The 13388-nt window shown below is 48.1% G+C and overlaps 1 protein-coding gene across 3 annotated transcripts in view; it reads left to right on the top strand.

The window, feature by feature from the left end:
- The window catches only part of Rufy2 (RUN and FYVE domain containing 2), a 32236-nt gene that overhangs the window by 1702 nt on the left and 17146 nt on the right, over positions 1-13388 (top strand). For all 3 annotated transcript variants that reach the window (XM_052164519.1, XM_052164518.1, XM_052164520.1), the window contains exons 2-7: positions 989-1162; positions 7286-7403; positions 9203-9304; positions 11354-11477; positions 12374-12435; positions 12898-12963. In XM_052164519.1, coding sequence (XP_052020479.1) covers positions 989-1162; positions 7286-7403; positions 9203-9304; positions 11354-11477; positions 12374-12435; positions 12898-12963 — 646 coding nt within the window. The remainder of the gene's footprint in view (positions 1-988; positions 1163-7285; positions 7404-9202; positions 9305-11353; positions 11478-12373; positions 12436-12897; positions 12964-13388) is intronic.

The following is a 13388-nucleotide window of genomic DNA, read 5'->3' as shown; positions in this document are numbered from 1 at the left end:
TCTGATAACTTTACCCTTTTATTTCATTGCTAGTGTATTTCAAGAACTTTTTTTTTTTTTGAGACAGTTTCAGCAGTATATGGCTGTCCTGGCTGTCCTGGAACTCACTCTGTAGACCAGGCTGGCCTCAAACTCATAGAGGTTCACCTACCTCTGCCTCACAAGTGCTAGGATTAAAGCCTGGCTAATGTTTTTGAAATAAAGATTTGTATGTATATGTGTGTGTGTGTGTGTGTTGAAGGTGGTTTTTGTGTATGTTGTGTGTGTTGTTGTGTCTGTATGTGTGATGACCTCAGAGGTCAGAAGAGGGCAGTGGGCCACCTGGTGCTAGAGTTACAGGCAGTTGTGAACCATCCTAATGGATGCTGGGAACCAAATGTTGGCTCTTTGGAAGAACAGCAAACACTCTTAATAGCTGAGCCATCTCTTTAGCCTCTTACTCTTGCTCGGAAACCATTACACCATCCCCACTATCCAGCATTTGCAAACCCTCAAACATGTGACTTCTGTCTCCGGGCTTATCTTCACAGAAAGTCATTTTACCTTAAGATGTGTGCAGTAGGTAGGCACAGTGGACCACAGCTAGTGTGTGTGTGTGTGTGTGTGTAGAAGGTAAGCACAAATGTGCTGTGCCGGGTGGGTGATGGTCAGACGTTCTCTCCTGCTACCTTGTGGGTTCTGGATGGAGCGCAGGTGGTCAGGCCTGCACATCCCCTCTGAGCAATCTTGCCAGCCAGAAAATAAAGCTCATTCTCTGTGTGGAGTCTTGAGGAGAATTCATAAGCACGGCCGCAGCGGGCATGGCGCTTTGCTGTGGCTTGTGAGAGAGAAGGAAGAGCTCGTGTTTGACGCCCTGGACTGAAGAGCTAGCCGGGTTGCCAAGCACAGGAAAGCAGACGTTGTTGACCTCCGTGGGGAAGGACGGATTTGTGGACTTGCCACTGTTCTGTTCCGGGGATGATGTTGGACATCCTTGCATTTTTTTCAGCCACAAAGGACCCGACGGCTGTGGAGAGAGCCAACCTGTTAAACATGGCCAAGCTCAGCATCAAGGGGCTCATCGAGTCCGCCCTGAGCTTTGGCCGCACCCTGGACTCCGACTACCCTCCTCTGCAGCAGTTCTTCGTGGTGATGGAGCACTGTCTGAAGCACGGCCTGAAAGGTAGGACGAGACTGCAGAGTCAGTCCGCCTTCCAGTCCTCCGCCCTCCGCCCTCGGTGTCCTGGAGAAATAGTTTTAAGGCCCCTAGCTACCGATCGTTATTTTGCATTTTAAACCTGAACGTTGGGCCAGTGGGATGGCTTCCTGGGCAAAGGGCTTGCCACTTGAGCTGGAAGACCCCAGTTTGATCTTTGGAATCTAGGTTGAGGTGTGTTGATTTCAGGAGAAAGTGTTAATTACTGTTGTGATTCCTAGTACATGATCTTTAGAAATGTTTTGTTTTTGTTTTTGGAGAGAGGGTTTCTCTGTGTAATAAACAGTCATTGGCTGTCTCAGAACTCACTCTGTAGACCAGGCTGGCCTGGAACTCACAGAGATCTGCTGCCTGCCTCTGTTTCCCCAGGGCTGGGATTAAAGGCGTACACTATCATGCATTACATTTTTTTTTTTAAATAATTGGTGAAAAACATACCTGATTACTCTTTCTTTTTTTTTTCTTTTTTCTTTGAGACAGTTCTATATATAGACCAGGCTGGCCTCGAACTCACATAGACCTGTCTGCCTCTTCCTCCTAGGTGCTGAGATCAAAGCAGAGTGCCAACATGCTTGTCCTGATTACATGGTTTTTTACATATTTACCCTTCAATGGGTTTTCATTTTCTTGGGTAATTTTTTAAAAAAATTTACATTTATTTACATACACACACACACACTCACACGCACAAATGCACGCATGCATGCACCTGCACCTAAAGATCAGAGGGCAACTTGCAGGAGGCAAGTACCTTTCCCCACTGAGCCATCTCAGTGGCCTTCGATTGCTTTTGAAACTGAAGTTGAGTGGAGATCCTGGAGTGTGCTCACTGATAGTTTGGACTCTGTTGAAGTTATGTCAAAGTAGATTGCTGACACAGAAATGTCTCCATGCCTGGGGTCGTGTATGGAAAAGTATCCTCTGAACCAGGTTCCTGTCAAAACAGAAATGATCTCGTAAAGAATGACCCTCTGCTATGCAGGTCACACCAGAGATTGATACGTAGAAAATGTGTGTGGGTTTTGAGGCTCTCTGCATAGCCCTGGCTAGGCTGGAGCTCAACTGTATAGACCAAGCTGGCTTCCAGTTCCCACAAGTCCGCTTGCCTCTGTCCACTGAGGTCAACTAAGCCCCGTCATGCTCAGGTGGTAATTATGTTTTGAGAAAAGGAACTGGCAAATAGCCCAGGCTGGCCTGGTACTTGCCAGGTCGTCCCAAGGTCTGAAGTGGTAGCTACCTTCTCAGTGCAGAGTTGAGAGAGAGATTTTTCAAGGAATCATACAACTCAGAAATACATTTGGAATGAAACACACGCTAGTGGGCTGGGGAGATGACCCAGCTGGGGGACTTAGTTGGATCCTTAGTGCCCACACAGGAAGCTAGACTTGGTAGCAAGCTTGTAATCCCTAAACTGAGGTGTGTGTGTGTGGGGGGGGGATAAGGAGGGGATGGAGACAGGAGCATCCCTGGAGCTCAGCTAGTAGTTACCATCCATCGGTCCTGTGAGGAGACCTGCTTTACAGCCCAGGGTGGATGGCTCTTAAGGATGCTCCCAAAGCTGATGTCTGACCTCCCTTGCACACACATACCTCAGATAAGATGACACACCCACCCGGCATGTAGTATTCAATGTTTAAATATATACCGGATAATAATAATTCTCTTACTTAAAATAACAATAATAACAATTAAGCCGGGCTTGGTGATGCATGCCTATTAGCACAGCATCCGTGAAGGCGGAGACAGGAAGTTCAGATGTTTATGGCCATCTTCAGCTTCAGAGCAAGTCTGAGGCTGGCCTGTGTTGGCTGGAGTCTCTGTTGGGGTTCAACTTTAATCCCAGCACTAGGGAGGCAGAGGCAGGCAAGTCGCTGAATTTGAGGCTAGCCTGGTCTACATAGGGAGTTCCTGGCCAGCCAGGATGACATAGTGAGAACCTGTTTTTTAAAAAAAAAATCATCCATTTATGTGTATATGTACGTAAGGACACACCCAGGTTTGGGGGCAGCTTTGATCTCTTCTCGTATGATCAGTATCCATGTAATCGGCTAGGAAAAAGTTGTACAGCCAAGCCGGGGTGTGCTCAGTTGATGGGAGTGTGTGCTTAGTTTGCTGGCTTTGACCTCCAGCACCTCACAAACGCCACGGCGGCTCGTGTCTGTGGTGCTAGCACTCGGGAGGTGGAGGCAGGAGCATTAGAAGCAGTGAGCCATCTTCAGTCACCTCGGAGCAGAACCCACTCTCCCGAGTGAGCGAGCTCAGACTGTGCCCAGCATTTTCCAGATGACACAGTGCTGGAAGGGGGGCTGAAGAGATGGCTCAGTGGTTAAGAGCACCGACTGCTCTTCCAGAGGTCCTGAGTTCAATTCCCAGCAACCACATGGAGGCTCACAGCCATCTGTAATGGGATCTGCCCTCTTCCGGTGTGTCTGAGGACAGCGACAGGGTACTCACATAAAATAAATCTTTTTTTTTTTAAGTGCTGGATTATCTTGGGAATATATATCTGGGCACATGGTCTAGGATTATTTCCTGTGTACCCCCCCCGTACCCCCTATTCCCCCAAAGATAGATAGGGTTTCTCTGTGGAGCCCTGGCTGTACTGCAACTCGCTATGGAGACCAGGCCGGCCTCCAACTTCCTCTGCCTCCTGAGTTCTGGGAGTACAGGTGTGTGCCATCAGCACCCAGCTGTCTTGAGATTTCTTTAGAAGTACAGGCAATGGGATCGATGGAGGCTTAGTTAGGACACCAGCTAGCAGTGGACGGGAGCCTTTGCTTTGTCACGTGTTTGCCCACTCTTGATATTATCTGTCTAAAGTACTCTCCTCTGCACGTTTGAGATGAGCTGTTCAGCGCTGCTGTGGCTGTTCTAGAATTCTTAGTGTCAAGCAGTCTTCCTGCCCCGGCTTCCTCAGTAGCTGGGACCATAGATGTATGTCACCAAGTCCAACTTCCAGATACCTTTAAAAGAAAAAAGATTTAATTTTTTAAAATTATGTCTCAGAGCTACAGAGTAAGATACCCTGTTTCGAAACAAACAAGTTATTATGATTAGAGGTGCATGTGAGTGTGCCCGTGGAGGCCTGGGGCTTGAGTTCCAGGTGGCTGTGAACACCTGACGTGGGTGCTGTGAACCGGGCACAGGTCCTTTACCAGAGCAGCGTATACTCTTAACTACCGAGTTCCATCTCCAGCCCCACCCCGACACTTTAATTATATTTTTGTGTACGTGTTTGCATCTCCATGCCATATGTGGTCCGTTACCCAAGGATAACAGAAGAGGGTGTCTGGTCCCCTGAAGCAGCAGTGAGAGACAGTTGGGAGCCTCCTGACCTGAATGCTGGGAACTGAATTCTAAACTCTGGAAGAGCAGCAAGGGCCTTTCCCTGCTAAGCTGCCGGTCCAGCCCACAGATATGTCCAGCCCCTCTACCCCTTCCCTTTCTCCCTCTTGCTCCAGTCCCCACTTGCTTCGGCCCATAGATTCTTTGTTAGTTTCTTGTTAAGGATGGTTGTGAGCCAGCATGTGGGTGCTGGGATTTGAACTCAGGACCTCCGGAAGTGCAGTTGGTGCTCTTAACCGCTGAGCCATCTCACCAGCTCCTAGAAAAGATTTTTAAATTTATTTTTTAGTTACGTGTGTGTGTGTGTGTGTGTGTGTGTGTGTGTGTATTTATAAGAGCAGGCCATCGCAGGCCTAAGGCCTGTGATCCTGTGGAGCTGACATTACAGGTGGGCTGGGTGAGGTCCTCTGGGAGAACAGTATATATATTCTATATTCTCTTAACCCGAGCCATGTCGCCAGCCCAGCTCACAGGTCCTTTTATTGTGTCAGGAAATTACCAAGTATGTGCCAAGGTGTGAGTGCTTGTGTGTGTGTGTGTGTGTGTGTGTGTGTGTGTGAGAGAGAGAGAGAGAGAGAGAGAGAGAGAGAGAGAGAGAAGGAGAGAATACCTTGCAGGAGTCCAGTCTCTGCTTCCATTGTGTGTCCCAGGATCACACTCTGGTGTGGGGCTTGCAGGGGATGCCTGTACTCAGAAGCCATCTCTCCAGCCTGCTCCCTCTCTTTATTTTTTGAAATGGCAGTGATAAAACTCTTTCTTCTCTCCTAAAGGGCTGAATTGGAATTTGTTGATCATGGCCTTCAAACGGTTGAGTTTCGAATTGTTTTCAGGATGTGTTATCCTTTACTCCTAACCACAGTGAATTAGGTATCCTAGTCACAGGTTTACCTTAACGCATCTCTGTTCAGCTTCTGAGATTTCCCCCACAGAAAGGTCGCTCTTGGTGGCTGCCCTTGCATAGGCAGTGCCTATGACAGTCACATCATATCTGCAGACTGGCCTGATCAGTAAGAAAAATAAAATGGTGTTTTTTTCTTTTATGTTAATGACTGCATGTTTGTCTCTGTGCCACCTACATGCAGTGTGCAAGGTTGCCAGAAGGGGGCATCAGATCCCCAGGAGATCTGTTGTTGAGAAGCAAGCCCTTGTTCTCAGAAGAGCAGCCTGAGACAGCGTCTCTCCTGTAGCCAGCTTGCTGCTAACTGAGCATGTCCTTGAACTGATTTTTTTCCCCTTGACTTTTTGAGACAGGGTCTCTCTGTGTAGCTCTGGCTGTCCTGGAACTGTCTGTGTAGACCAGGCTGGCCTCAATACAAGGGCCTTGCGCATCCTAGGTTAGCGTTCTGCCTCTGAGCCATGCATGGCTCTTACACCTTCAGAGGTCTTGTCATTGTTTATGTTTTGAGACAAGATAATGCATTTTGCCAGCTGATCTTAAACTTTCTCTGTAGTCCATGGAGATGTAATTTCTGAGTCTTCCCCCTCTGCCTCCCAGGGTGCTGGGTTTACCTAATAGACTTAGGAAGAGGTTTTTATTTTGGTATTGGTTAAGAATGACGTGGGCTGCCAGGCGGTGGTGGCGCACTCCTGTAATCCCAGCACTCTGGGAGGCAGAGGCAGGTGGATTTCTGAGTTTGAGGCCAGCCTGGTCTACAGAGTGAGTTCCAGGACAGCCAGGGCTACACAGAGAAACCCTGTCTCGAAAAAAAAAAAAAATCCAAAAAAAAAAAAATGACGTGGGCTACTACTGTATAGTTACATACCTGAATGGTCCTCAAGATGTGTGTGTGTGTACATATATAATGTATGTATACATTTACTTACTTCTGGTGATACTAGGAATTAAACCTAGAACAACCTTGTGCTAGGCAAGGCAAATGTTTTTGTTTTTTGTTTTTCCGTGCGAGACAGGGTTTCTCTGTATAGCCCTGGCTGTCCTGGAACTCACTCTGTAGACCAGGCTGGTCTGCAACTCAGAAATCCACCTGCCTCTTCTGCCTCCCAAGTGCTGGGATCAAAGGCGTGCATCACTTCCTCCATCTAACTTTTTTTTTTTTTTAAGATTTACTTATTATATATACCATATTTTACCTGCATGCCAGAAGAGGGCACCAGATCTCATCATGTGGTTGCTGGGAATTGAACTCAGGACCTTTGGAAGAGCAGTCAGTGCTTTTAACCTCTGAGCCATCTCTCCAGCCCCACCTTCTTTCCTTTCTATTGAGACATGATGTCACTAAGTTATCTAGGCAGGCCATAAACTTCTGATCCTCATGCCCCAGCCTCTCATAAAGCTGACATTATATGTATGTGCGCAGGTGTGTGTGTGTGTGTGTGTGTGTCTTTACTTGCACAGTACACACAATGGCCAGAGCAGGCAAGTACCTGGCTCTCTGTTGCTCTCTGTCCTACTGTTTGGAGCCAGGCTCGCTCGATCGCTGAACTGGAAACTCAGTTTGACTTGGGCGGGTCAGCCAGCGAGCCCTCAGGGCTGCCCGTGTCCACCCTCCGGTGCTGGGGTCCCAGGCACACACAGCCACGCCCAACTCGCCATATGGGTACTGGGATTGACTCAGGCCTCACGCCTGACGAGGAGGCACTGCGAGCCGCTGGACTGACTCTCCAGATCTGTAACTAGATATTTAAGGATGATTACTCCCATTTCATGAGTTGAGATGACATGTTATTTATTTATTTATTTATTTATTTATTTATTTATTTATTTATTTATTTATTTTAATCCAGTGAGAAAATCATTTTTGAGTTATAACAAAACAATTTGGGGCCCTCTGGAACTGGTGGAGAAGCTGTACCCAGAAGCAGAGGAAATCGGAGCCAGTGTCCGGGATTTGCCTGGTCTAAAGTAAGTATGGTCGTTTGTTCCCTGAAGCATGGCCACCCATCTCACAGGCTGCTTTACCACCCTCTTGGCCGGAGCCCCACTTCTGCTTCCTCCTACTAAGGCCCTGTTCACTGTTACAGCTCACCTCACAGTTTCCCTCAGAGAAACTCTGTCTGACAACAGCAACAATGACTAGAAACCCCATAGGCTGGAGCATTCTAGCTCAGAAACCATGAACGTGGAAAACTTTTTTTCAAGTTAGGAAATTGCCTTTTTTTTTTTTTGGACAGGGTTTCTTGAACTCACAGAGATCCCCCTGCCTCTGCCTCCCGAGTGCTGGGATTAAAGATGTGTGTACACCTGGCTCCTCCTTTTTTAAACTTATATTTTGTTATTAGAGAGTGTGTGTGTGTGTGTGTGTGTATGTATGTGTGTACGTGTGCGTGAGCACACGAACACATATGTGTGTGATGTGTATGTGGGGTGAGGGAGCATGTGGATGTGTGGATGTTATAGCGTGCATATGGAGGTCAGAGAATGACTTTTTTTTTTTTTTTGGTTGTTGTTGTTGTCGAAACACTTTATTCAGAGGCTTGGGGACAGGTTGTGTACTGTCTGCTGTCCTGCGCAGGGGAGACCTTAGAGATCTCCCCGTTGTTAAGAGAGAGAAGGACTTTTTTTTTTCGGAGACAGGGCTTCTCTGTATAGCCCTGGCTGTCCTGGAACTCACTCTGTAGACCAGGCTGGCCTCGAACTCAGAAATCCACCTGCCTGCCTCTGCCTCCCAAGTGCTGGGATTAAAGGCGTGCGCCACCACTGCCCGGCCAGAGAAGGACTTTTAGGGTCAGCCTTCTCCTTACATGGAGGGATCTGAGGCTGGAACTCGGGGCCCCAGGCTTGTCACAGCAGCCCCTAATCCTTAGGAATAAGATGGTGTAACTGTTTTTTATTTTTACCCCAAATGTGTGTGTGTGTGTATGTGCATGCTCAATAGTATGTGTGTTTCCTTGCAGACACATGTGCCATGGTATAGCTGTGAAGGCTCAGCCCACTATGACATAATACCCCTAATCGAAGCGATATTTTAGAGCATTCTTTCTTCCAAAGCTTACAGCTGCACTTAATAACGGCCCTGGAGGGACGGCTCAGTGGTTAAGAGCACTGGCTTCTAGTCCTCCAGAGAACCTGTGTTTGATTCCCAGCACCTATACGGTGCCTCACAACTGTCTGTATCTCTAATCCTAGGGCATCCGACACCCACTTCTCTCCTTGGTGGGCAGGTCTTCCACCTATGTGACACACAAACATACGTTCAAGCAAACACTTATATACATAGATAAAAATAAAATCTAAAAAAAAAAAAAAAAAAAAACCCACCGAGAGGAAAAATTGTTTGCTCAAAAAGCTAGCATCAGGGGCTGGGAAGGTGGCCCAGTTCCCCAAGAGGACAAGCGTTTGATTTCCCAGGACCCACCTGGCAGCTCACAACTCTTTATAGCCCTGCCCAGTTCTAGGGGATCCAAAGCCCTTTGTCGGCCTCTGCAGGCACTGTATGTATATAGATGCATGCAAAACACCCACTTAGGTTCAGTGAGAGACCATGTCCAAAAATAAGGTGGAGAGGCAATAGAGGAAAGCCACCCCAATGCCAGTCTTTGGTTTCGGGTGTGTTCTCGTGCATTCGCGCCCTTCCCTGCTCACACCCCCCCCACTTCTGACGTCAGCATCGCGTTCTAAAGTGTTTATCAACAGCTACGGAGCACGTGGCCAGCGAATTTAGCGCTAAGGCTGTCTTGTAATGCAATGGCTCTTCTTCCTAGGACCCCCCTTGGCCGTGCTAGAGCGTGGCTCCGATTAGCCCTCATGCAGAAAAAAATGGCCGATTACTTGCGCTGTTTAATTATCCAGAGGGAGCTCCTAAGGTCAGTATCATTAGGTCGTGTTCATTTTTTACTGTATCTATATATTGTCATCCAAAAAAGAGGTGAGCCGGGCCTGGTGGCGCACACCTGTAGTCCCAGCACTTGGGAGGCAGAGGCAGGCGGATTTCTGAGTTCGAGGCTAGCCTGGCCTACAGAGTAAGTTCCAGGACAGCCAGGGCTATACAGAGAAACCCTGTCTCGAAACAAAAACAAAAACAAAAAAGAGGTGAGGAAAGACGTATGAAATATGGTAAAATAAAAGGAGCGGCAAACTGAGAAAGCAAAGGACAGGCGAGGGACAAGCCACCAGCAAGCACCCAGCCCGAGAGAAATCCCATGGCCCTGTATCACCGACCACGGGGTAACCTCCGCGTGATTCCAGGTCGCTTCCTGTCATCCGAATTATAATTTTTTGGATACATTTGCAATGGGACTTGGGGGTTTGATTGACGATTTCTTTTTAAGATCTTTAATGAGCACTTCTGCTGTTTCATGAGCAATGTTTAACTGAAGGTCAAACGCTGAAGACAGCTTTCAAAGCAGCGCAGTGAGTCTTCAAAGGGAGCAGGCCCGGGCGCCCCTCGGCTATCTCGGGAATAGTGGTCTGTGTCTGGTTTTATTTATGACTCTGGTTTCACAGCTAAGCCTTTTGCATTTGTGAAATGAAAATGGGCATAGCTGAAGCACTGGGAGTGAGTCCCAATTAAAGCCGGAGCTGACACACATAACGCTTATGACACCTGAGCTTTTCCTGAGTATGAAGAAACTGGTAACGGCAGTTTTAGCCTGATCTCTTTGCAAGCCTCCCTCCCTCTCAGCAGGGCCTCATAGAGCTCAGATTGGCCTTGAACTCCCTTCATAACCAGGGATGACTCTTGAGTTCTTGCTCCTCTTCTCTCTCTACCTTTCAAGCACTAGGACTACCGGTGTGTGCCAGTCTGCTGGGGGACCGAATCTCTTGCTCAGACACTTTTAGCGTGTGCTTGTCCATGTGTCCTTGGTCGATGGCCGCCTACCCATTAAGAATACTCAGGGGTCTAGAGAGGTGGCTGAGTAGTTAATAGCGCTTGCTGTTCTTGCAGAGAACCAGGGTTCCGTTTCCGGTACATACGTGGCCGCCGCTCACAACCATCTAATTCTGAAGGATCCTCTGCTTCCTTCTGGCCTCTGAGGGACCATGCTGGTGCACATGCATGTGTGCAAGCAAAATGTTCAACAACAAAAAAATCTGCTTGTGACAGGGCATCACTAGTAGCTATGGCTGGCTTGGAATTTGCTATATAGATCAGGCTAACCCCTAACTCAAGAGATCTGCCTACTTCTGCCTCCTGAGTGCTGAGATTAAAGGCATGTGCCACCATAGCCAGCTATTCCAAGGTCTTAATGGATGTCGGGACTGAAACATCAGCTATAATTACAAGTGTTCTAATCAGATCAGCAGTTACCGAGTCCTGGGAGTCCCGCATCCCAGACTTCCAGGTCTCCGTTCTCTCTGACTCTAAGACATGGTTCACACGCTGGAGAGATGGCTCAGCAGATAAGAGCACTGGCGGCTCACCTAGAAAACCGGGGTTCAGTTCCCGCACCCACAGTGACAGTTGCAGGGAATCAGATACCTTCTTAAAGCCTCTGTGTATATATAGACACACATTGGCAAAACACATGTATAAAATAATAATGGGGAAAAAAGCCATGATCTAACTTTCCACCAGGCTGGCCTGGAACTTAGATTCAGGCTAGCCTTGAACTAGGAATCCTCCTGTCTCAGTCTTCTGGGGATTCAAGGCACAAGCTTTCATGCCCAGTATTATCCTGTTTTCTGTTTTCCCCTCAAAATGTCTCTCTCTCTCCTACCTCCTTCAGTCCTTCTGTTTTTTTATATAGACATGGAGCCTTTTTACAGGTTAAGTGTTGAGAATGTAACTTAGAGGAACTTAGGTGGGTTCGTATCTACAGGGTGGAGCTGAGGTTGGCAAGGTGTTAAGGTTTCAAAGCTGAGTTGTGGGAGTTGGGTTTGTGACGAAGGTCTCTCCGCTCTCCTATCCCCAGCGAGTTCTATGAGTACCACGCACTGATGATGGAGGAGGAGGGGGCTGTGATTGTCGGGCTGCTGGTCGGCCTGAACGTGATCGATGCCAATCTGTGTGTGAAGGGAGAGGACCTAGACTCCCAGGTGAGGACCGTGGGTCATGCAGACCGTGTCTTCCTTGCGCACAGCTCCTGCTGGGTCCTCATAGCTCTAAGTTGTACCCAGTACTGTTAGTCACTCGAGCAAAGTTCATTTGCATGTTGTGTTAGACAAACACCTGCTTGAAACAGTTTAAGTAGTACTTTTCTGTTGTTAGGATGAAATATCATTCCCCAATGCAACTTCGAGAGCTTGTCATGACCCACAGCTACAGAGCTGGAGTCCTAGCAGTGGGGCAGGCATGGCATTGCCCACAGGAACAGGAAGCCAGCGGATCAAGCAGAGAGAACAGGAAACGGAGTGTGGCCCGAAACCCTGCATGCTCACAGAGGCTGGGAGGATGCTCCACAACCCCTCCAAACAGTGACAGCAGCTGGGACCAGTGCTAAGATACTGAGTCTATGGGGGGCCACTGTCATCCAAACCACCACAAAGGAGGGAAAGTGTCGATTTGGGCTCCTGGTTTTAGAGGTTTCTGGCAGACTGACTTGTGCTCTGGGCTCTGGTGCTGAGGGAGCAGTATGGCAGAAAGGGTGGACAGAAAGCAGAGCATCAGGCAAGGCCCAGGGCCTCAATGTATCCTTTCCAGGCCTGTCCTCAGCAGTGGCTTCCTCCAGCCGGGTCCCAGCTGCCACAGTTCTCCTGGCTCCCTATAGTCTGTTCAGGTTTTAAATAGAAAGGCATAACACCCCACCCCCACCCCCGTTCCTTAGCTCAGAGCTATCAGGACCTAAACAGCCCCGGAAGTACCCAGAGAACCCAGGAGCAGGCTCCCCTGACCTCTCATTCCTCAAGCCAGTGAAAACTGACAGGCCTGCCCGACATGCCAGACCTGCTGACCAGTACTTGTCTTTAAATAAAAATGGGTTTATTAACTTCAGGTTGGAGTGATTGATTTCTCAATGTATTTAAAGAATGAAGAAGAGATCGGAAACAAAGAAAGGTACGTCCTCCTCCTCCTCCTCCCCTCCCCCCAGGGTTGTACTTTTCACGTTGCTATTTGCTAATGCACTTGAGCGGTCTGCCACCTTGTGGTTTCTGTTCCTCCCTCCAAGAGCCCTGGCTTGTTTTTACTTCCTTTAAAAGCTTCTACTGGACGGATAAAGAAAAGTCCCTTAGAGGTTGACTTTGGTCCACAGCAGGGGTCTTGGTCTTATCTGTCCTTGCTGAGACACACCTTGGTAACTATTTGGTGCCAGTGGTGGCTTGTTATCTAGTTGGCTCCAAGTTTAAACTGCTTACTGACCCATTAACAAGCAGGATGCTCAGCTGGTTCCTGGTGCTCAGTTCACTGATGTACTGTTGCCTGTTTTAAAAGCAAAGCTGTATTTTATCACCGTGGTGACTTTTACACCTCTCCAGATGATTTAGGTATATATTAAGCTCCTCTTTCTTCCCATCATAGGAATGTTCAAATTGCCGCCATCTTAGACCAAAAGAATTATGTTGAAGAACTGAACAGACAACTCAAGTGAGTATTCTGAGCGCTTACTGAAGAGTCTCCCTGTAGGGTCTGCTTTGTCTCTGTTCTTTCTGCTCAGCACCTTTGATTGCTAAGCACTTCTGAGAGGCGAATGAGGGGCCGGCAAGATGCAGAACAGAAATCAGTAATTCACAGGGGGAGCTGTGCCCCGAGCGGGTAGTCATCCCAGGACTGGGAAGTAGAGGTAGAGTCAGATATTCCAGGTTCTGCTAGTCAGTTTGAGACGAGCCTGGCCTAAACAAGGCCCCATCTTAAAAAATAAAAAAGACCCAAAGCTAAAACAAAAAGCCCAAAGGCCGCTGCTGCATCTCCACCTTAGATAGACATGCTTTTCCTGCTCACGGCCCTGGGCTGAGTCAATGCAAGAGAAATCTGAATAGAAATGTTGATTGTTTTGCTGTGGTCTTTGTTGC

This window comes from Apodemus sylvaticus, chromosome 19 (assembly GCF_947179515.1).
Source record: "Apodemus sylvaticus chromosome 19, mApoSyl1.1, whole genome shotgun sequence".
Taxonomy (NCBI): domain Eukaryota; kingdom Metazoa; phylum Chordata; class Mammalia; order Rodentia; family Muridae; genus Apodemus; species Apodemus sylvaticus.
This window is presented reverse-complemented; position numbering and strand designations above follow the sequence as displayed.